Genomic DNA, 19,657 nt, shown 5'->3' with positions numbered 1-19,657 from the left:
ATATTACGTGCAAGTAAATTTTTCAATTATATTTTTGTGTTTGAAGAGTGACAGTTACAACCCCAGGACAGTTAGTCCGTCTGACTGCGCTACTGCATACTGAGTATTCCCCCCCCCCCCAAAAAAAAAATTCATTACTTGTCTATAGCTCCATGGTAAAAACAGTAACAATGAGAAGAAAACAAGCAACCGAGAATGAGGATTCCAATTTTGCTCTATTAGTATATCGTGCAACAGATAATCAAAATAAGTTAGTTCTACCTACAATAAACAACGGATAAGTCGCTCTAATAGTTCAAACTCTCTTGTTGACCTTCAAGAGTGAACGTCTTTACTATTAGGAAAATGGAAGCTTGAAAAACAGTTTCTATATTTATATTCGAACCATATTAGTTCGGACAGAATAGATGCAGTTCAAAAAAGGTGCCTAAGAATTATCTTCAATGAGGGTAAAGTGCCTTACATTTCCCTTCTTCGGAGGGCAAATCTAGTCACCCTTAAGGAAAGGAGAGCACAAATTTCCTTGCGTTTTGCCCACAATGCAGTACATAAACCTCGTACTATTCTCTTTTCCCTAGTGATCATTTGACCCCCCCCCCGAACTCGCCCCCCACGTTTTGCTTCAAGAAAAATCCCCCTTCTTGCCACAATAAGAGTTTCCACTGAAAGATATAGAAGAATATTCATCCCTCACGTAGTTGAAATTTTAAATCAATACCCCCCCCCTTCTCACTCTACTTTTATCTTAGAGTTTTAGTATTTATTTTTCAGCTGCGTACTTTGTAATGCTTGCTAGATAGAATTTTGTTTAATTTAGTTTTCCTTGTTTTAACTTTACGGGTTTTTATCGATTGCAATTCTATAATTTTGTACTGACACTAAAGTGCGAATTTGGCCCTTTTGGGCTTGTGATAGCCGCTTTTTTAAAATACAATCTTATCTAATCTTAATCAGAAAAACTACATGAAGATAAACTATTAGAGGCAAATATAAGATTTATTTTGGTTGCCTTTCTCTAGAGTTAAAATTTTTTGAATGATTCTTGAATCAGCCTTTCCCTTTTAATCAAAAATTTCAATTTTTCCCGGCTCCAAGAGCAAAAATAATTTTGAAGTTTTGCTATGTTTTAATTGCACGTATATTTTCTGAGTATCAGTCAGATAATCAGGTTCGCAAAATTATAAAAAGATGAATTTGAAAAAAAAATCAAAAGCATTGTTATCTGAGTTATAAATAAAATTAAAGAGGCGATTGACCAGAAATAAGAAGCCCAATAGTCTTGCATTTAAGAATTAATTTAAGAATTATTAAAAAAAAAAACATCAAAACGATTTTTGAAAATGAAACAGCCATAAAACAAACCATTAGAAGCTCAGATATAGGGTGTTATATATTTTAGTATCTCATGCAGGGGTTTCTCTGCAGCCCATTAAAGGCCTGCAGAGTCATTAAAGAGTAGCTCATTAAAGCATTGCAGCCCATTAAAGGGCTGTGAACCACATCCCATCCATACCCTCAAGAATCATACTCCATACAGTTGAAAGAATGTTATGTTTGAAAAAACTTGAACATGGTATATTTTGTTTGTTTTATTCATAAATATTCTCCATTTGATAGGACGTGACCATGGCTTAAGAGCATACAATGAATACCGCGCAGCATGCAATCTTAAAAAGGCTGCAACCTTTGAGGATTTGTCTCGAGAAATAGCACCACAAATCATTCAGAAGCTCCGTCAAGTTTACGCCACTGTGGATGATATTGATCTATTCACTGGTGGCCTTTCAGAAACGGCACTTCAAGGTGGCCTTGTTGGCCCAACCTTTGCGTGCATTATTGGCAATCAATTGAGAACGTCCAGAAGATGCGATCGTTTCTGGTAAGTTTATAGATTTCTATTGATGTGTTTGTTGGGATTTACGATGTCGTTAATGTAAGATTCAGACACTAAGCCAAGTCTTGAAGTAAGTCTCAAACCCATTGTGTCCTAAAATTGATTGGTCCAAGTCTTATATTTTTGAATCGATCAAATCTGATTCCGTGATTCACCATCGCAGAGGAGTCATTACCAAACTGAATTAATTCTAAAATAAGTGTAAAGTTCAAATGATCTTCGAAGATTCATACGTTTCTAGCAGGTTTATGTATACTTTTGGTAGTTATAGTTTTACGGTCCTACGTTTTTTGTTTCGCCAGGACGTTTACTATTGAAAAATCATTACTTAATTAAATCAGTAAAAAAATGAATTATGGAAGATAAAGAAGATCCAAATGTTTCTAGTAAGTTTTTTTCACCAGAAAATTAAAAAATGAATGTATCTTTGGCAATCTTTCACATTAAGGAAAATTCCTTCTACCTTTGTGTCATTATGTAGAATGACAGTTTGCCATTGACTAGTTCATGAATTCTTGAAACTTGGAATAAAGTAAAATTTTATGGTTTATTATATTTATCTTTCCTATGTAAAGGAGCGTTGGTTGATTTGCCCCCATCGACGCATTAAACCCCCGGCCACCGGCAGAGAAACAAGGGATTAGATCTGTACTGCACGGAATCTTTATCCGCATGCTAAAAGTTTTTCATGTATATACTTGAGTGTTTTCTGAGTATACATGACGCATAACTTCTTAGTTTAGATTCAAAACAGATTAAATCAGTAATTATCATCACTGGTTAAATTTAATTGTCACTTATGTTAAACGTTATTCAAAACGGATTTTTAGATTTTCAGCTACTATGGGCGAGAGTTCCCTCTTTACTGGGTTTTGGCGGTTAGTGCGACCATGAAATTTATGGTGTAGCTAATGTGCTACTCAGACACTGAACCCAGTCTTGGACTGAATGTAAAAGTTCAAAATTTGTTGAGTTGGTGATCCACCAGATATAAGATTCGAACCAATTGTAGTTTCCCTAAAGCTAAGTATAGTGTCTTATTGTCGATTGGGCTTTGTAATTGCGATTGATAAATATAAATTTATATGGAGTATAGTTGCATTTTGTGTATTTTACCCACTAAGAAAAACAACAGGGGTCGCTTAACATGGTAGTATTTGATGCCCGTATTATTTTAAGATAATTAATTAAACTCAAACATGCAGGTATTTTGAGATGCTTTACAATGGGAAATTTAATCAGTGAATTGTGCATGTTGTCAAATGGTCAATAGTCATTATCAAAGCTTCTTTATTTAGTCAAATATTCATAGGTCACAAATGAACAAGGATAATTTAGGTCAAGAAATAGCCAAGCGGTTTTTATTGGTCCTGGATAGGGTCATTATTAAAGTTAGACAAGTAAATCTTTGACTATAATAATTGAAGAAAAAATTAGAAAATTCCGAAATAAACTCCGCAGTCAGGGGATATTATACTGCACTGAATATAGGATTAGAAAATGTTAGGAATCTCTGGCTTAAATATTGGCTAATGGTAGTTAATGACAAAACAACATTCAATTGGTTTTTATGGATTATAGTAGAATTATAAGGGAAATTTAAAGAAGATACAACAACGGATTTTATTTTTCTGCACTCATCTTTTTTAGTCCCGATTATTTGGTGTTTAATGACCAGTCATTCTTTAGTCAGATTTTACTGCATCGGTCATCTGACTTGAAAAATGCTCAGCATTTTACGACCTAGCAACAGTCAAATGGTCATTAATGACCTACCAAAGGCCAAACGACCGTTATTGAATGTACTCAAATGGTTAATTTGACGGAATTTGTAATGTAAGGTTTCCAGAATATTCTAAAAGAAAGGTTCACTATTGGATTCGGATTAAAACTTGCACTACTGGGCACCGGTCATATGATTTTGAAAACATTCAAGGTTGTGTGGCCCAACAATTGCATGAGGTCATTGTAGGAATGACAATGATCTAGGTTGATATTAAATTTATTAAAACGACTAATTTGTAAAGCAAATATTTATAAAGTATATAAAGCATTATATAAAGTTTATAAATCAAATATGAAAAAAAAATCCAAGAGCATATCCATGGCTTGATTTGATTTCTAATGCATTCCCTATCTGAGATAAAATTATCCTGTGTCCATGAGAAAGTCCATATTCTATGATAAAACAGTCATTTTTGAGCTGTTCCAATAAAAAAAAAATGCCAAGTTTAATGCATAAACTACGGAGGAAATAAAAAAAAGGATCCATTACTTTCAATCTATTTCATGGGTTTCAATGTTCCGACTCTTTTTTTTTCCGTTTACTCACTTCCCTTGAGCACAGAAAAGAATGTTAATTGTATTTTATAATGAAAAAAGAATGAGGTCTAAAATGATAATAATATTTGAAGGCTACTTAAAACAGTTTTTGCTGATTTAAATTTTTTCAGGTATGAAAATGGAAACACCGCTGGTAGGTTCACTGAGGCCCAGCTGGCTGAAATTAGAAAGGTCAACTTTGCTCGTGTTATTTGCGAGAACAGTGACACAATTTCTGAGATAACACGTTCACCATTTGACATACCTCATAATTTCCTAAATCCACGTGTGCAGTGTCGTACACTTCCAACGATGGACTTCAGTCCTTGGAGGGATTCTGCCAGATCATGTGTTGCTCAAGGAAAGGTCATCGCCTTGGGGGCATCAAGTCTTGTATCACCATGTACTTCATGTACTTGCACAACTGAAGGAGCTCAGTGCCAATCTCTTCGTGTCGACTGTCAAAGGCTGTTAGCTGAAGTTGGGAGGGATGCTATCCTTGCTGATTCAGTTTGTAGAGTTCAGTGTTCTTTTGTAGTTCCAGGTGCAGCACCAGCACCGGCCACACCGGCGTTCCGAAGTCCAGCACCATCAAGACAGCGAGGGGCTAGATTCAGAAATGTTTTTGGACTTTTTGGTTAAGAATTATTTTTCTCTGAGTCTGAATTTGACACAAAATGCTATCATAATACAGAAATTCTCTATTCTCTAATTTTTGGGATTTCTCTGAATTTTCCACAAAGAAAATTGGGCTCTTCAAAGTACTCACGCCAAATTTAGTTTCAACAAAAATAACTAATTTTAGTTTAGTCAAAATCTGTGCATTGATCAACCTTTATTTTTTAAGAACTTGGAGAAAACAATCTTTGAAATCCCAGAAGTTTAGGCATAGGGAAAACACTTGGTGTTGCTATTTGTAATTCGTAGCTAGTCTTGTATATATTTTCTGCATTTTTATTTTTTTAACAGTTTTGTGTAAATATGTAATTTTTGGTGTTAATTTGAAAGGCGGTATGTTATACACCATCAATCTTACTATACACTTATGGGTATGTAATCTTTATTAGTGATTGTTTTTTCTACAGATTTTTTTTTCTGGAGCTCAAAAAATGCCAAAATAATTTTCATGTTATCTATTTCCCAAAAATTCATATGGTCAGAAAAAGAGGATCCAAGGGAAAATCCTACATGAGCTGAGAATCAAATTGTTTAAAATAAAGGAGACTGGCCTAAAACATAGAGTTTGATATGTTTGAAAGACCAGTAAATGTTAGATATGTAAAACTCTAATATTACACCTTTAAAATTGCCTTTTAACACCTTTTAAATTGCTACTATTGTGTGGGTTGTTCACAGGGTCGTCTCTAGCTAATTTTTTTTGGGGGGTAGGGGGCAGCAAGAGATTTACCAACTGGATGGTGACTTTAACCGACTATTTTGTCAAAAATTGGCATAATATATATTTTGAATTCAATACGTAAAATCACTGTATGAATTGTAAAACCGCTGTATTTATCAACCAAGATTCAGATTTTGGTACATATTTTAGTTACTATTTACTAGTTACTATTTTAGTGCTGTTTATTTAACCCAACATAAAATTGTGGCACCCTCTGTAAAATCGCAGCAGGAGTCAGTAAAACTGACGCGTTTACCGACCAAGTTTCAGAAATATCCATATTTTCGTGGTCTTTATTAAACCGAACAAAGTATTTTACCAACTTCTCTTTTTACCGTTTGATCAAAAACATTGGAGAGAGGGGGGTGTCTCCTTCCCCCCCCCCATACATGACGTCCTTGGTTGTTCAATCTAGTGTGTGAAAGCTGAATTGGTGTCTTTTTACTGCTTGGTCAATCTCAGGTGCACCTATTCTACTGTTAAATTGACTTGATCCAATAGAAGCACATTTCATATGTCTGTACTAAAAAGATAAAAATATGTTATGTATCAAAAATAGGAATTGAGACTTTTAAACCTGAAGAGAGCTTCAAACCTCAAAAGTTCTTTTTCAAGATCCATGAGAAAGTATATTTTCAACTCTACGGGTTAATTTTCTTTATCCTATAAGATTTTACTTTTGTGCCCTATTTTTGCTTCAAATTTAGTATTATTAAAAAAAATCCTCAAAATTAAAGAGTTTTCTTAGGGTAGAGGAAGCATAGTGAGTTTAGAAAGCTTTGGGAGCTGAGTAAAAGCTTTGCAATTTTTATTCTCTATTGTGAGCTCCTCTTTTTCCGTGGAGAAGAACCATAGCAAGTAGTATACTCATGAGAGGGGAGCCCAAGCTTGCCTCAGAGAGAGAGAGAGAGAGAGAAAAAAAAAAAAAGAAAACAACAAATGCCATCTAGAGACCCAGTAAAATGCTAAAATTATAATAAGCCTTTGTGAAAAGGCCAGTCTTTTTTAAGTTATACTTTACATTAGATAAGATAAAAAACATTTTAATGCAAAGAATAGAGTAAATTGTTATAAAACAGTTTCGAAATCAATCAGAAATTTTTAAAATCAAAACACCGCAGCTATTAGAAGGTTTCATGATAGATTTATAGAACCTTAGAACATGTATTCCAAGTTGAGTAACTCCAAGTTGAAGTTGAGTAATTTAAGCTTGTTTCGAATTTTTTAGTTCTGTTTTAGAGCTATTTTGAGTTTTAGAATCCTCGGGTATTGCCTGGCACTAGTTTAGGTCCAAAACAATTTCAAACGTGCCGAGTTTCGTTTAAGTTCATAATAAAATACAGTTTTTATTAATTGATTTTTCTTTATTTTATAACAAACAGTCATAAGCAAATCTAAAATCTTATGGGTTTAAAAATATAGTAGTACCTTTATGAGGTTTTGGTCATTGATGTATTTTTAATTAATTGCTTTATATTAATGTGTTGTATAGGTATATGTTATCCTAAGTGAGAATTGTTTGGAAAAAAATGAATTCCTATTTTTTATAATTATTTTCAAAGAAGATAGATTTTATTTTATATTACTTTTATATATCATATTTTCAGTTTTTCTAACTGATCAGCAAAATTTATTTAGTTTTAATTTTGCAGAAAGGTATTAGCTAGCTTTATTTGTTACACTGTTGTCATATGCTTGTTATCGCTGCCATGAACAGAAAGTTATTAGAAAGCTATTATATTATAGTTATGAAATTATATACTTTTGAAGAAAAAAATTGTTTTAACCTTTTTATTATTAAAACGAGCAGGTTTTTCCATAGGTTATAAATAATTTCTGAGACAGCACGGACTAATCATACCCTTTTATCATTGGTTGGAAAGGGTCTTCCTATTTCAGCTTCAGTGTTCCTTTTATGATTTTGTTTTATATTATCCTTTGGATTTTTATGTGTATGTTTTTTTAATTGTTATTATTATTATTCTGCACTGAAGACGGTCAAGTGGAGGTCATTATTGAAATATTTGCATAGTCATCTTTGTTTTATTTTCAATGGCTTTACGATTTTTCCATTTTTTAACTTTTTCTCTTCGTTTTTTTGTTTTTTTCTTTTTTTCGCTGTTTTCAGTATTCCTCGTTTCTCTCCTCTTCACGATTTTTTCGTTTTTCCGTTTTTTCGTGTTTTCAATTTTCTCTTTTCGCTCTTCTTTACAATTTTTTTGTTTTTTCTTTTCATTTTTTCGTTTTTTTTAATATCCACGTTTCTCTCTTCTTTATGATTTTTTTGTTTTTTCTTAGGTTATAAAGCTAGAAATGAAACACCCACTTCTGTATGTGTTTATTGCAAGAATCTTTTGACTTTCAGGGATAATCTAGCAAAAAAATTAATATTTGAATTAAGAACTTTAAAAGCCAAAAACCTAATTCCAAGAACGGTCAACTCTTCAATATTTACGATTAGCCAAATCTAAAGCTCTTGTCCAATACAAGCAAATGACATTTTGTTGGCCTTGATATTCCCTATTCTTGATCTTTATTCCTTCAATGTTATTTTGTTATGGCAGGCCAATATGGTTTACGGAATTATCCATATATGTACAAATACAAAACCCGAGCAATAAGGAAAAAAAATTTCCCTTTTTTTGCTTATACGAAAAATAAATGATTTTAATTGGGGAAATCTGGACTTGTGAGGATGCTATTCAGAAAGGCACAGCATTAGTGGCGATTCTGGCCTTTTTTCGCCCACGGCAAAATCTTGAGTATCGCCACCCTGTCTCCCACAAAATTTACAGGCCAACTTTTAACAAAAATTTTATTTAATAAAATTTTTTTTTCAATTTGTTAATTAATAAATAATTTATTTTTAACTCTAATTATATTATTTAATTATTTTTATAACCGATAATTATTTTATTATTATTTTCATTTCTTAACGTTACCCACTACTTGTTAATAAAATTAGAGAATTACAGATGATTAGGCCTATAACCGTTCGATTACTTATATGAAATGTTGCGCCCCTAGAATTTCTGCACCTGAGGCAAGTGCCCCCTCTGTGTCTCCCAAAGCAAAGCAAGGTGTTAAAGGTCAGAATAAATTGAATTTGCATAATTAATGTCGTGATAGGTTTTAATAGATATAAATGAACCTTCTATTCTGGCTGGGTTGGACAAAACAGTTAGACGAGCCATGACTAGGGAAAACAATTGTTTGGGCTTAAGAAAAATATATTTTCATTGACTAATGATTGGTGGAACGTACAAAATATACATACAAACATCTATGAAATATACAGTGTAAACGTAGCACAATTTTACGTCCTTTAGACAAGGATGTATACACACAGCGCACCAAATAGCAATCTTTTACATGTCCCTTCCCTTGTAGGAGAAATCCTATATAAGCAAAAAAGGGGAAAGAAAAATACTTTAAGAATCTATTGACAAGATTAGTAAGCCTAGAGCATTGATTGCTGTTAACATAAACAAAGAAAAGTATAAACAATCATTCACAAGATATAACAATATTACAAAATATGCTGAATTATGTAATCCAGATGAATAAAAAAAAAAGAAATCATACGTGGGATAAGTGTCATGGGGGTGGGAAGGAAGGGGATCGAACTCTCCCCTCCAAATTGTTTTTGTCTGGCTCGTAAAAACGTAACAAAAATGTATATAACCAAATTTCTGATGTGTTTTCTAAGTTTTTTGTACCCCCTCCCCCCTAAAAAAAATCCTGGATAGATTCTTGTCGTCATCCATATCGTATCCTGACATTTATAGGGGATGTAGTGGTGTTGTGTTTTGCTAATAAAGGATATTAATTAGAAAAAAAAAAGAAATGCAAAACTGTTAAGGGACAAAGTAGACGCAAATTTTTTTTCTATCTATTTCCTATTTTGTACCATATATCCTATCGAATTAACTGGGGCAGTATATTTAACCCAGGGGCTCAACTGAAGACAGTGATTCGCATGTTTCCAATCTACTAACTTTTGAAATCATAAATGTTTCCAGCTCATCTTGAAGATCTTCAAATATTGGAAATTTTCTATACAAAGAAGAATTTCGGAATGTAATTCCAAATATCTTAAACAAACAGTAATGTATATAAGGCTTGAGCCCAATTTTGGATGTCTTATCTGGATTGAAAATAAGATCTTTTCGTGTAGAGGGTTTTAAACTCAAATCTATGGAAGGCACTTCCAAATCATCAAAAATACGAAGTTGTTGAGCGACAAAACTGATGCCGAAACTGCTTAACCACTTTCCAAAATCCTCGGCGATAAAAATTAGCTGAATATTTTGCTTTGTCAAAAGGTATTTAGCATCTTTTAATAATATAGATGTATCACGAACCGATAGACCAACCAAAACAGCCATCAAAACCATTCCAAGTAGAAATATTACCATAAGAAACAAAAGTTGAGACATCATGTCCTCTAAAAGTTTATACTCATCACTGTAACCGTATTCTCCTGAGATCATAGCTAGACTGATAACTGTATTTGCTATAAACCCCAATGACTGCTTTTGCAACAGCGAAAGGGCTAAAATAAAGCCAAACAAAAATGGGGAGAATACACAAAATAATCTTAAAAAAGAACGAGAAACTTTTTGAAAAACCATTATATATCGGCCGGGTATTGAAAATACCTTAAGCTTGCTGACACAAATAAACCAAGCTCCAAATAGGACCAAACCCTTTTCAGATTTTGTGCTGGGACCCCATATTATTTTTAAAACCCACGCCAAAAGTGATATTTTGTAGACACATGACAAAGGGCCTGTTCCGTATTTATGTGCATGTTTTTTTTTAGTTAAACCCGATGGGATCCTGTCGATTAAATTTTTTTCAACGTCGATACATTCCCTGATTTTTGGCTTTGCGAGGAACAGAAAGTGAGAAAGCGAATTGAAAATTAAAAGAAAGAATGACGACAGAAAACAAGGTATAATAAATATTGTAGTTAGAGTAGAAAAAATTGGGTTTCTGTTGAAACAAAAACTGGTAAAGGATCCCAAAAAAGCTAAATAGAATAACAAATTCAAGATGCAGTAGCCACGAAGCCTTTGCAATTTCAATTCAACAAATGTTTGACACATGGGATGGAACAAAATTTCTTTATCATATTTTTTGGCCAAATTTTGCACTTCTGAGATAACATAACTCTCGTGAAGCTTGTCATAACTCACTATGGGTCCAAAGTCAATCTTCAAACTCGTAGCTTTGACTCTATGTGGTTGCCGCCTTGTCACAAACTCTATGGAGCGATCAAGCCTCTTAAGAACACTATCCTTAGAAGTACCCAATTTTAAGCAATAGCTCAGTGAAGTTTCACCTCCATTATTTAAAGCTGACAAACAAGAACCTTTTTCAATAAGAAAATCCACTGCTCTTCTATGTCTATGCAACGCTGCTAAATGTAAAGCAGTGTTGCCGTCTATATCCGGTTTATCTAAGAAGGCATCAATTGGCTGATGCTTAAATCTTGATGCCCATGCTTCAAGAATTACGGAAAGGGTAGTTACATGACCACCAGCTGCTGCTGAATGCAGAAGTGTTCTATATTTTTGGGCTTTTGGAAATTCGTTTGACAAATTCTTCATCACTTTTAGCATCAATTCTAGCACAATCCCATCTCCTTCGAATGCAGCTTTATCTAGCGGTGAATAACCACTATGGTCCGTCGTAGTTAGCATTTTAATCTTTTCACAGTTCGGTAATACTCTCATGAGAGCCCAATAGGTTTCTTTTTTAACTGTGGATGATTTTTTGCTCCGTACAAGACAGTGAAGAGCGTTGGCTCCATACTGGTTTGTTTCTGAGACAATTTCAAACTTTCTTTGTTGTTTGGCATTTTTGACAATGCTGTCAATCCCTTTTGCGTCTCCATAGTAAGCCAAATCGTATATTTTCTTTCCTGTCTGAAACAAAAAAGGTGTCAAAGGAAAATAAAAATGGACCTGAAAATGGTATGTTATTTTGTATTACTTTCAATTTTTTATTATCCATTGAAACTATTAATAAAAATAAAAACAAAGTAACTAAATTTATTCAAATGTTAGCGCTTTTTCTGCTTCCATCAATAAGCAAAACTTGAATTTCCAAAGGTTGTTAGGTATATTTATAGGCGATACAGTTTTTTTCAAGTTCTTATCAGGAGATCATTTTTACCTCACCAGACAGATTTGTCATCAATATAAAGGGTGATTATGAAGAAGATCTGGCACACCCTTAACTTTTTTTTTATTAATGTTGAGTCGGAGACGGGGGGGGGGTAGTTAATTTTGCCCGTGTGTCATCAACCATAGCAAAGGCCCTGAAAAATACCGCTTGTTTCGCTTTTCCTTACATTTTAAAGTGCATGAAAAGAGAGTTATACAACAATTTGGGTTAGGCTAAAAATTGGACCAAACAGTCCAATGCTAAATAGCACTGATAATTTTTCAATTCAATGATAACTCTAGTTTCCACTCTTATAAGTTTTTCACATTTATGAACAGATATCTTACGCCATGTTTGGACAAGGACAAAAAAAACCCTGGCCAGGCGTCATAAGTTATGCCCTGGGGGCTTATATGGCTCCTATAGAAGGGATGCTCGTATAAGTTCAGAGAGGGCTCATTTGATTGGAAATTGAAAGTTATAGTTGAGTTTTCAAGCATCAAAAGAGATCGAAGGGAAACTAGCCCCCAACGCCCCTTTTTCTCCAAACCCATCAGATAAAAATTTGGGATCGCCATTTTGTTAAAAATAGTTCAAATATCGGATAGCAAAAACTCCGGGGTCGACAAAACCCCCCAGGACCCGGGAAGGCGTTGTAAGTTATTCCCTAGGGGCATAAATTTTTTTCTTATAGATGGGATGCTCGCATAAACTTCAGAAAGGGCTCATTTCATTGGACATTGAAAGTTCTAGTTCAATTTTTAAGAGTCAAAAGAGATCAGAGGGTACCTAGCCCCCTCTCTCACACCCTTTTTTACCCAAATATATCTGATAAACGTTTTGAGATAGCCTAGCTATCAAGAGGGGGAATCTGGATTATCTTAGGATCAAAACACATTGTGTATGTGCTGGTTATGAAAAGGGCGCATCAGCAAATTTTTAAGACTTTGTCTTCCTGAATTCAAAGACAAAGATCATCCTCGCTTTCTCCCACTTGTAAATCAGAGTTGCCTGATCTTCCATGGAAAAAGTGGTACCAGATTTTGTTTTTCCACTGTCTCAAACCAAGATCAAGAGAAGGGGAGTTGATGGAATGTAAAATTTAGTGTTCACCAAAAGGTAGAATTTACAAATGATACGTACGTAGTAAAATGCTTGTTCACTATTCAACTTTTTACAGACATATTAAGCGTTATACAGTAAGCAGTATTACCGTGAACAACCAAAAGGACTGAATATAAACTAATATCTTAACGTGTTTGTACAAGAGTGTCATAGTCTTCGTTTAGTCTTTGACCTGCTAAGACTTATTTTTTCTGTGAAAAGGATTAATCTCAGTTTTAACCAGTGGTGAAAAAACGATTATACTCTGAATTAATTAGAGACTGAATTTATTCAATAGCTACAAAATTATTGCCTGAATGCCTGATTTCTTTGTGATTATTACCTGATTTTGATTGTGATGAAATGAGTTTATAAACAAAATTGAATGTCCTTTTCTAGCCAAAGGACTTTTTAGCCTATTTTGTGGACCTCTCAAGCTATATCTACCTTTTTAAATCGTGTGGAAAGTGTACTTTGGATTTCTCAGATAATCTACAATCAATTTTCTTGGATTTTTCACCCCTCAAAAAGATAAGTCATTTAACCTTGTTTTCGGACTATAGTCAAAATTCAAGTGTTGAAAATCGGAGTTACGAACTTTTATTGAATTATGCCTGATGCAGAATGAATGGACCGATGCATGCGATCGGTATTTCATACAGACTAATTCCGAATCTGGAATCGAAGATGAAGTGATAATTAAGTATGTCATTGATTATTTTGACGGATCAGTCATTTCCTCTGCTGAGGTGGAATTTTGGAAAACAGTTAGCAATGGTATTCAGCCAACAAAGCGTATTGGTGCTAAAGCGGCGTCGAGTAATGTTAAGAATATTCTCGATCTGCTACGTAAGTGTGATAACGATGATTTGGATATCTCTTGCTACGTCATTCGTGTATTACTGAAGTCCCCTGTGTACCAGCGGTAGCATATTCTAGACTAGCAAAGTAAATAGCTGCGAACAGATGTTAAAAGCTATGTCTTCTAAAATGGTGTCTTACAAAACCAATTTCCCATCCCTTTCATCTCACAGTAATGAAAATCATGCCACTGGGATTATCTTCAAAGTTCCTTCTGATCTGAGCAATCCTACGAAACGCAGACAAGTTCTGGAACAAGTTTGCGGTCATGAATCGATTCTGTCGGTTAAACCTGTTGGTGACAAGATAATTGCGTCTATTGCTAAAACCACTGCCCCTGAGTCCTGTGTCTCGGCCCAGTCTGTCCTACCCTCCCCAATCGTGAAAATGAAAGCCAAAAAGTACTATGGCTTAGTTAAAGGCAATGAAAGTGATTATAAATTCGCTTTGTTTAAGGAAGTCCCTGGGATCACTGATGCTACTCATCTTGACAACTCGAATTCTTCAAAGCTCCGTTTTACGGATGCCAGATCACTCGACCATGCTTTGAAAGATGGTATCCGGATTGAGTATGAGTTAATTCGAGTATCTATTTTTAACGATCTTCCACGATGCTGTAACAAGTGCCGTGCACTCAACCACCTACAGGCGGCGTGCAAAAGTTTTTTCCCGAAATGCTCTCGATGTGCTGGTCCTCATGAGGCAACACGTAATTGTCAAATGGATAAATGCCACCAAGGATAAAGATGACTCCATTGACTATTTGCTTTTTATTAATGACATTGAGTGCCTGCAGGAGCATCTGCTATGTTCTTCTTCCGTTAATTTCATAAATCTAAGCAACGATCATTTTTATTTTGTGGTGAGTGCTTGACGTACACGTGGTCACCCTTCTGGTGGTCTTGCGTGCATAGTAAATAAGAAATTGTCCCAATTATCTCCGGTACAGTATTTTTCAGATAGACATTTTTCGGCTGTCCAGCTAGGCAATACTATGCTTGTAAACTGTTATTTGCCGTGTAGCAAAAATACAGTGCTATCCCTGACTGCTTATGCAAAAGCCTGCACACAGCTGTAGAAGTTACTTAAGGACATTAATTCAAACGGTCTACAGTTGGTTGTTTTGGGGGATATGAATGCTGATTTAAACTAAGTTTTCCCATGTTTGGATATATTTATGGATATTTTCCCTATTCTAAATTCTTGGTTCAACCTGCCTAGGACCAAATATATTTGCTAATTTTCAAATATATTTGCTCAACCCAGCGTGATGAATATGGTAGAACCTCCAACAGATTGACTCTAATTCGGCGCATTGTGGAGTGACATAATGGAAAAGTTTCCATTATATTTGAAATTTTTAATTATAATGGAAGAACCCAGCGTGTCGAGTCGGGGAGACCCTCCAACAGATTGACTCTAGTTCGGCATTGTGGAGTGACATGAGAGGTGTAGCATAAGTGGGAGATGGTAATGTTGGCAATGAAGGGGGGAATTAATGCCAGGTTTTTCTTCTCACTCAAGTGGACTATCTGTCTTGGTTTTTTCTACAATTAGCCATGACTTGGTGCCCACAACTATTCCATTTTAATTCAAAATATTTCATAAATACAATTAATTCCATTTAATACAATTTGCCTTCTCAATTGAATTAAAATGGAATAGTTGTGGGCATCAAGTCATGGCTAATTGTAGAAAAAGCCAAGACAGATAGTCCAATTGAGTGAGAAGAAAAACCTGGCATTAATTCCTCCCCTTCATTGCCGACGTTACCATCTCCCATTTATGCTACACCTCTCATGTCACTCCACAATGCCGAACTAGAGTCAATCTGTGTTGTCAAAAATGATATAGGTTACACGTACGTGCATAACACAGGGTCGACACCAAATATTGATCATTGTGTATTCAGTGCATGCCTAGTTTCTTCTGTGGTTCATATTGACAAACATTACTGCGACATTAACCACCTTGCCATTTCCTTGACACTTTCTTTGCCTTCAGTATCTCATGCTAATGCCCCAAAGAAGAAAATATGGTTTGAAAAATCATATTGAGAAAAGGCAAATTGGAGCGTTTTTCAACAACGCTTGCTTCCATTTTGTTTTCTGTGCGTGTGTCTTACCACCTTTTGCAATTCACCACCCCTTGCCCGAATAAAAAAAAAATTGATTTGAATATTTACTATTTAAAAATAATTTCTTGTTTGAAGCAAGCGGAAGATGTGGCAGTGCCTCTTGATCGATGTCGCATTAATACTCGGCAACCAGTACAGAATATTCACCCAGAGCTTAAGCCTATAAATAACAAAGCGACGTTTTGGCTTCGAATTTGGGTGGCGTGTGGCAAACCTCCTTCGGGAAAAGTTTGTTTGATATTAAGCAGTCAACAAAGATTGCTTATAAAAAGCCTATTAGAAAAACCCGTCTTAGTGGGAAAAATTTCCCTAAGAATAAGAAAGATTGGAAAAACGTTTCAAATGGTTCCAAGTTTGACGAATATAATACTCAATGTAATATTTCTTCGTCTCGAAGGCTGTCACACCACTCCCAAGTTTTCTCGGAGTTAAATCATTTTGTGCATCCGGTGTATAGCAAGTTGCAAAATATTTGTTTACCTCGTGACCTGTCACAGCGGCATGTCTTACCTGTTTCTTCTGACCCTATCATATAGTCAATGAAGCGTCTCAAATCAAAGTCATGTGATATAGATGGTATTTCTGTTAAAAATATTCGGCCTGATTCAAAAGAACTGATGTTTCATTTGCAGTTATTATTTCAAATTCGTTTGGTTAGTTCCAAAGTTCCTTACAGTTTCCTCTCTGGAACTGTTACATCAATATTCAAACGCGGAATGGATGCTTCTGCTTGTTCTTCTTATCGCCCCATTACAGTCACGTGTACGCTAAGCAAGATTTTTGAATATGTTTTACTTCAGTCAATCAACGAGAGCGCATTTAATGGAGAAAATCAGTTTGGGTTCAAGCAAGGAATAAGTTATGCACACGCCCACAGGGGACTCGCAAATGTCCTACGTCAAGCCTCTCAACAAAATGAGCAAGTTTATTATTGTTCGTTCGATATTTTTAAGGCGTTCGATAGTATTGTTCATAGTCAAGCTTTGTATTCTTTTTCTGTAAATGGTGTAAATATTTCTATTATCTTTGTTCTGAGATATTGAAACAGTCAAAAAACACTTGCTTTTAAAACTAAATCGGACTCTCATGCAAGAAAATATTGCAGTCCATTGTGTACGTCAAGGTGGAGTGCTGTCACCTTATATTTTCAAGATGAGTATTGCTGGGATAATTGCCAAGATTTCTCGGACGTATTTTATGGGGTTTACTGACGTATCATATATTACTTACACAAATGATATTTTCCTTATCAGTAGATGCAAATCTTCCCTGTCCCGCACAGTTCAAAGGCCTAAAAAAGGTTTCCTTGATATTGGACTAAATCTGAACCTTGAAAAATGTGAGTATATTTGTTTTAACGGTACCTTGCCAAATACTCTTCCTTAAATTAAAAATACACCCATTCCCTCTGTTGAAAATTTTCGGTGGCTTGGCTTAACTCGCTAAACTCGTAAAAGTATTTTATCCTTCCGCCAGTCTGCAATATCTGAAGCTTGTAAAAAAAGTCAGATTTAGATACTCTAAGACTGTGTCATACCGGTCTAAGTATAATCGAAAGGCTCTGGTTTCCTTCAGGCTATGGTTGTATTCAGTTTTTTGTGATCACTTTGTACTTTATCTTTCTGGGACCTTCTTTCTGCTGAAAAAGGGTGACTTCAGTAAACTACGAAGATCTTACTATAAATAGTGTAAATACCTGCTTTATCTACCTCTATCGTATCGAAATCGGAGAATAATCCGAAAATACAAACCCCTGATATAACTCTAAAACTACATGAGCTTCATGATAAGTTATTGGCACAAGCATATCGACGGCTTACCCCATATCAAGGGCTCATCCGTTTGTTCTGTTGACTCTTTTCCTTGTTGATTTTGTTGTACTTATTGTGTTGTACCTTTGTTCTCATCCGTTTGTTCTGTTGACCTTTTTCCTTGTTGATTTTGTTGTGCTTATATGTTATGTGTTCTAAATGAAGTTGTTTTCTTTTCTGATTTTTATTCTATTTTCTCTCTTTCTACTCCATTATCCCACATTGTTTTGTTCAGTGGATTATAAATAAAAAAAATACTGTTATTATTATAATGCTCTGTTTTCTATAATAGCATAATACTATATTTTCATTGATATTTTGTCATATTTCTAATATATGCCTAGATTATCACGCTCATTTTGTGGGAGCGAAAGAGGATCAACGTACTGTCCATACTAATTGAACCATCCAATTGTTGTGATGTCAGCGCATACCAATGACGGTGAATACTCATGACTTTTGGGGTATTTCTTATTGAAAATCCCTCTTTTGGTATTCACATTGAAAATTAGAAAAAACAACAAATAGCCTCCCCCTAGATTTCGAAAAATTACGCCCTCCATATATTTTTGTGAATTAAATGAGTTAAAGCCTTAAACAAGTAATATAGTATATTAGTTTATGGTAAATACCTACCATGTCTCTCCTTACTTATCCCTGCAAAATATATCTATACAATATGGAAGAAACTACTTAAATATAACAATGATTAGATTTAAAAAATAGCGATGAATGGTATTCAAAATTAGGTAATGATAAGACGTGAACGCTTTGATAAGCTTTGACGTCAAGTTAGTAAAAATTACGAATTTTGAGGTGAAAGTTCTGATATTATTTCCTTTATAGGTATTCTACTTTTAAATCCTTATCGCACTAATACTTTCACGAATGTAATGGACAAAATGTGAGAAAACCCGGGAACTGTAAATTGCAAGGACCACTGTGCACATTTTTAGAAAAAAGTTTCTCCCATTGATTAGTCCTATCTCACAGCGTGTTATTTAAAATTTTCATCTTGTTTTTATAAAGTCCTGGGTTGATTTTGTCCAGGGTTGCACATTAGAGTGGGAGAGGGGACAACCGAACTCACAGGTTTATGCCCGTAACTTATATTTTGAAAAAAAATGTCTTTTTTGGGTATTTTCATCGAAAAAACTTTTTCTATTGATTCTCGTTGAAGAAAGATTCGAAATTTAATTATATTACCCTATCTCCCATTTTTTTTTATAAACAGCACCCCTGATGCTTTTACAGGATAGCAATTTTTAATCTGGCTCATTAAAGTGTTCAGGTAAATGACGCAGGTCGTAGCTTACAAATTAATACAGGGGTTACCCTGAACCCCTCCCACTGGATCAAGGCCGTATCCAGGGAGGCTAGGGGGTTTTAACGCCCCCTCATAATGTTTTTCTGACTCGTAAAAACGTGGCAAAATGGATATAAACAAATTTTTGCTGCATTTTTTAAAATCTTTTGCATCCCCCCCCCTCCAAAAAATTTCTAGTGTAAGAAAATTTGTACAAATATGACCTTTTTTGTTAAGGTCGGTCTATTCAGTTCTAAATCTCTTATTCTTCAAGTATTTTAAATTTGTAACTAAATCAAACAGTTCGTGGTAACGAACTGTAGTAAGGAGCGACCCGGCTCAATAGTAACCGAAACTCTAAAAAACTCTAACTATGATACCAATAGTTACATCAAAAGAATCGCATTTTAATGCTGATTTCAAATATATAAGTTTCATCATGATCAGTTATACTCATCAAAAGTTACGAGCCTGAGAAAATTTGCCTCATTTTAGAAAATAGGGAGAAACACCCCCTAAAAGTCATATAATTTTAACGAAAATCACACCATCAGATTCAGCGTATCAGAGAACCTTACTGTAGCCCCTTTCATATACGGAGTAATTTCTGTTCGTTTTAAGTTTTAATGTTGCTCCTTACTTTCATTTA

General features: G+C 34.7%; 2 protein-coding genes across 3 annotated transcripts in view; one reads left to right on the top strand and one right to left on the bottom strand.

Annotated features, from left to right (window-relative positions):
- LOC136040414 (uncharacterized) overlaps positions 1-6,713 on the top strand; it is a 116,340-nt gene extending 109,627 nt beyond the window's left edge. Inside the window, exons 21-22 of one of the 2 annotated variants that reach the window (XM_065724687.1) lie at positions 1,618-1,879; positions 4,348-6,713. In XM_065724687.1, coding sequence (XP_065580759.1) covers positions 1,618-1,879; positions 4,348-4,858 — 773 coding nt within the window. In that variant the 3' untranslated portion in view covers positions 4,859-6,713. The remainder of the gene's footprint in view (positions 1-1,617; positions 1,880-4,347) is intronic. The other variant, XM_065724688.1, reaches the window with a different exon arrangement.
- Positions 6,714-8,824: 2,111 nt separating this feature from the next.
- LOC136040416 (transient receptor potential channel pyrexia-like) lies at positions 8,825-18,421 on the bottom strand. Its single transcript, XM_065724690.1, has 2 exons — positions 18,339-18,421; positions 8,825-11,548 (listed from the first exon to the last, which is right to left on the bottom strand). The coding sequence occupies exons 1-2, from the start codon at positions 18,339-18,341 to the stop codon at positions 9,560-9,562; spliced, it is 1,992 nt and encodes a 663-aa protein (XP_065580762.1). The 5' UTR covers positions 18,342-18,421; the 3' UTR covers positions 8,825-9,559.
- Between the last annotated feature and the right edge of the window lie 1,236 nt (positions 18,422-19,657).

This window comes from Artemia franciscana, chromosome 20 (genome assembly GCF_032884065.1).
Source record: "Artemia franciscana chromosome 20, ASM3288406v1, whole genome shotgun sequence".
Lineage (NCBI taxonomy): Eukaryota > Metazoa > Arthropoda > Branchiopoda > Anostraca > Artemiidae > Artemia > Artemia franciscana.
This window is presented reverse-complemented; position numbering and strand designations above follow the sequence as displayed.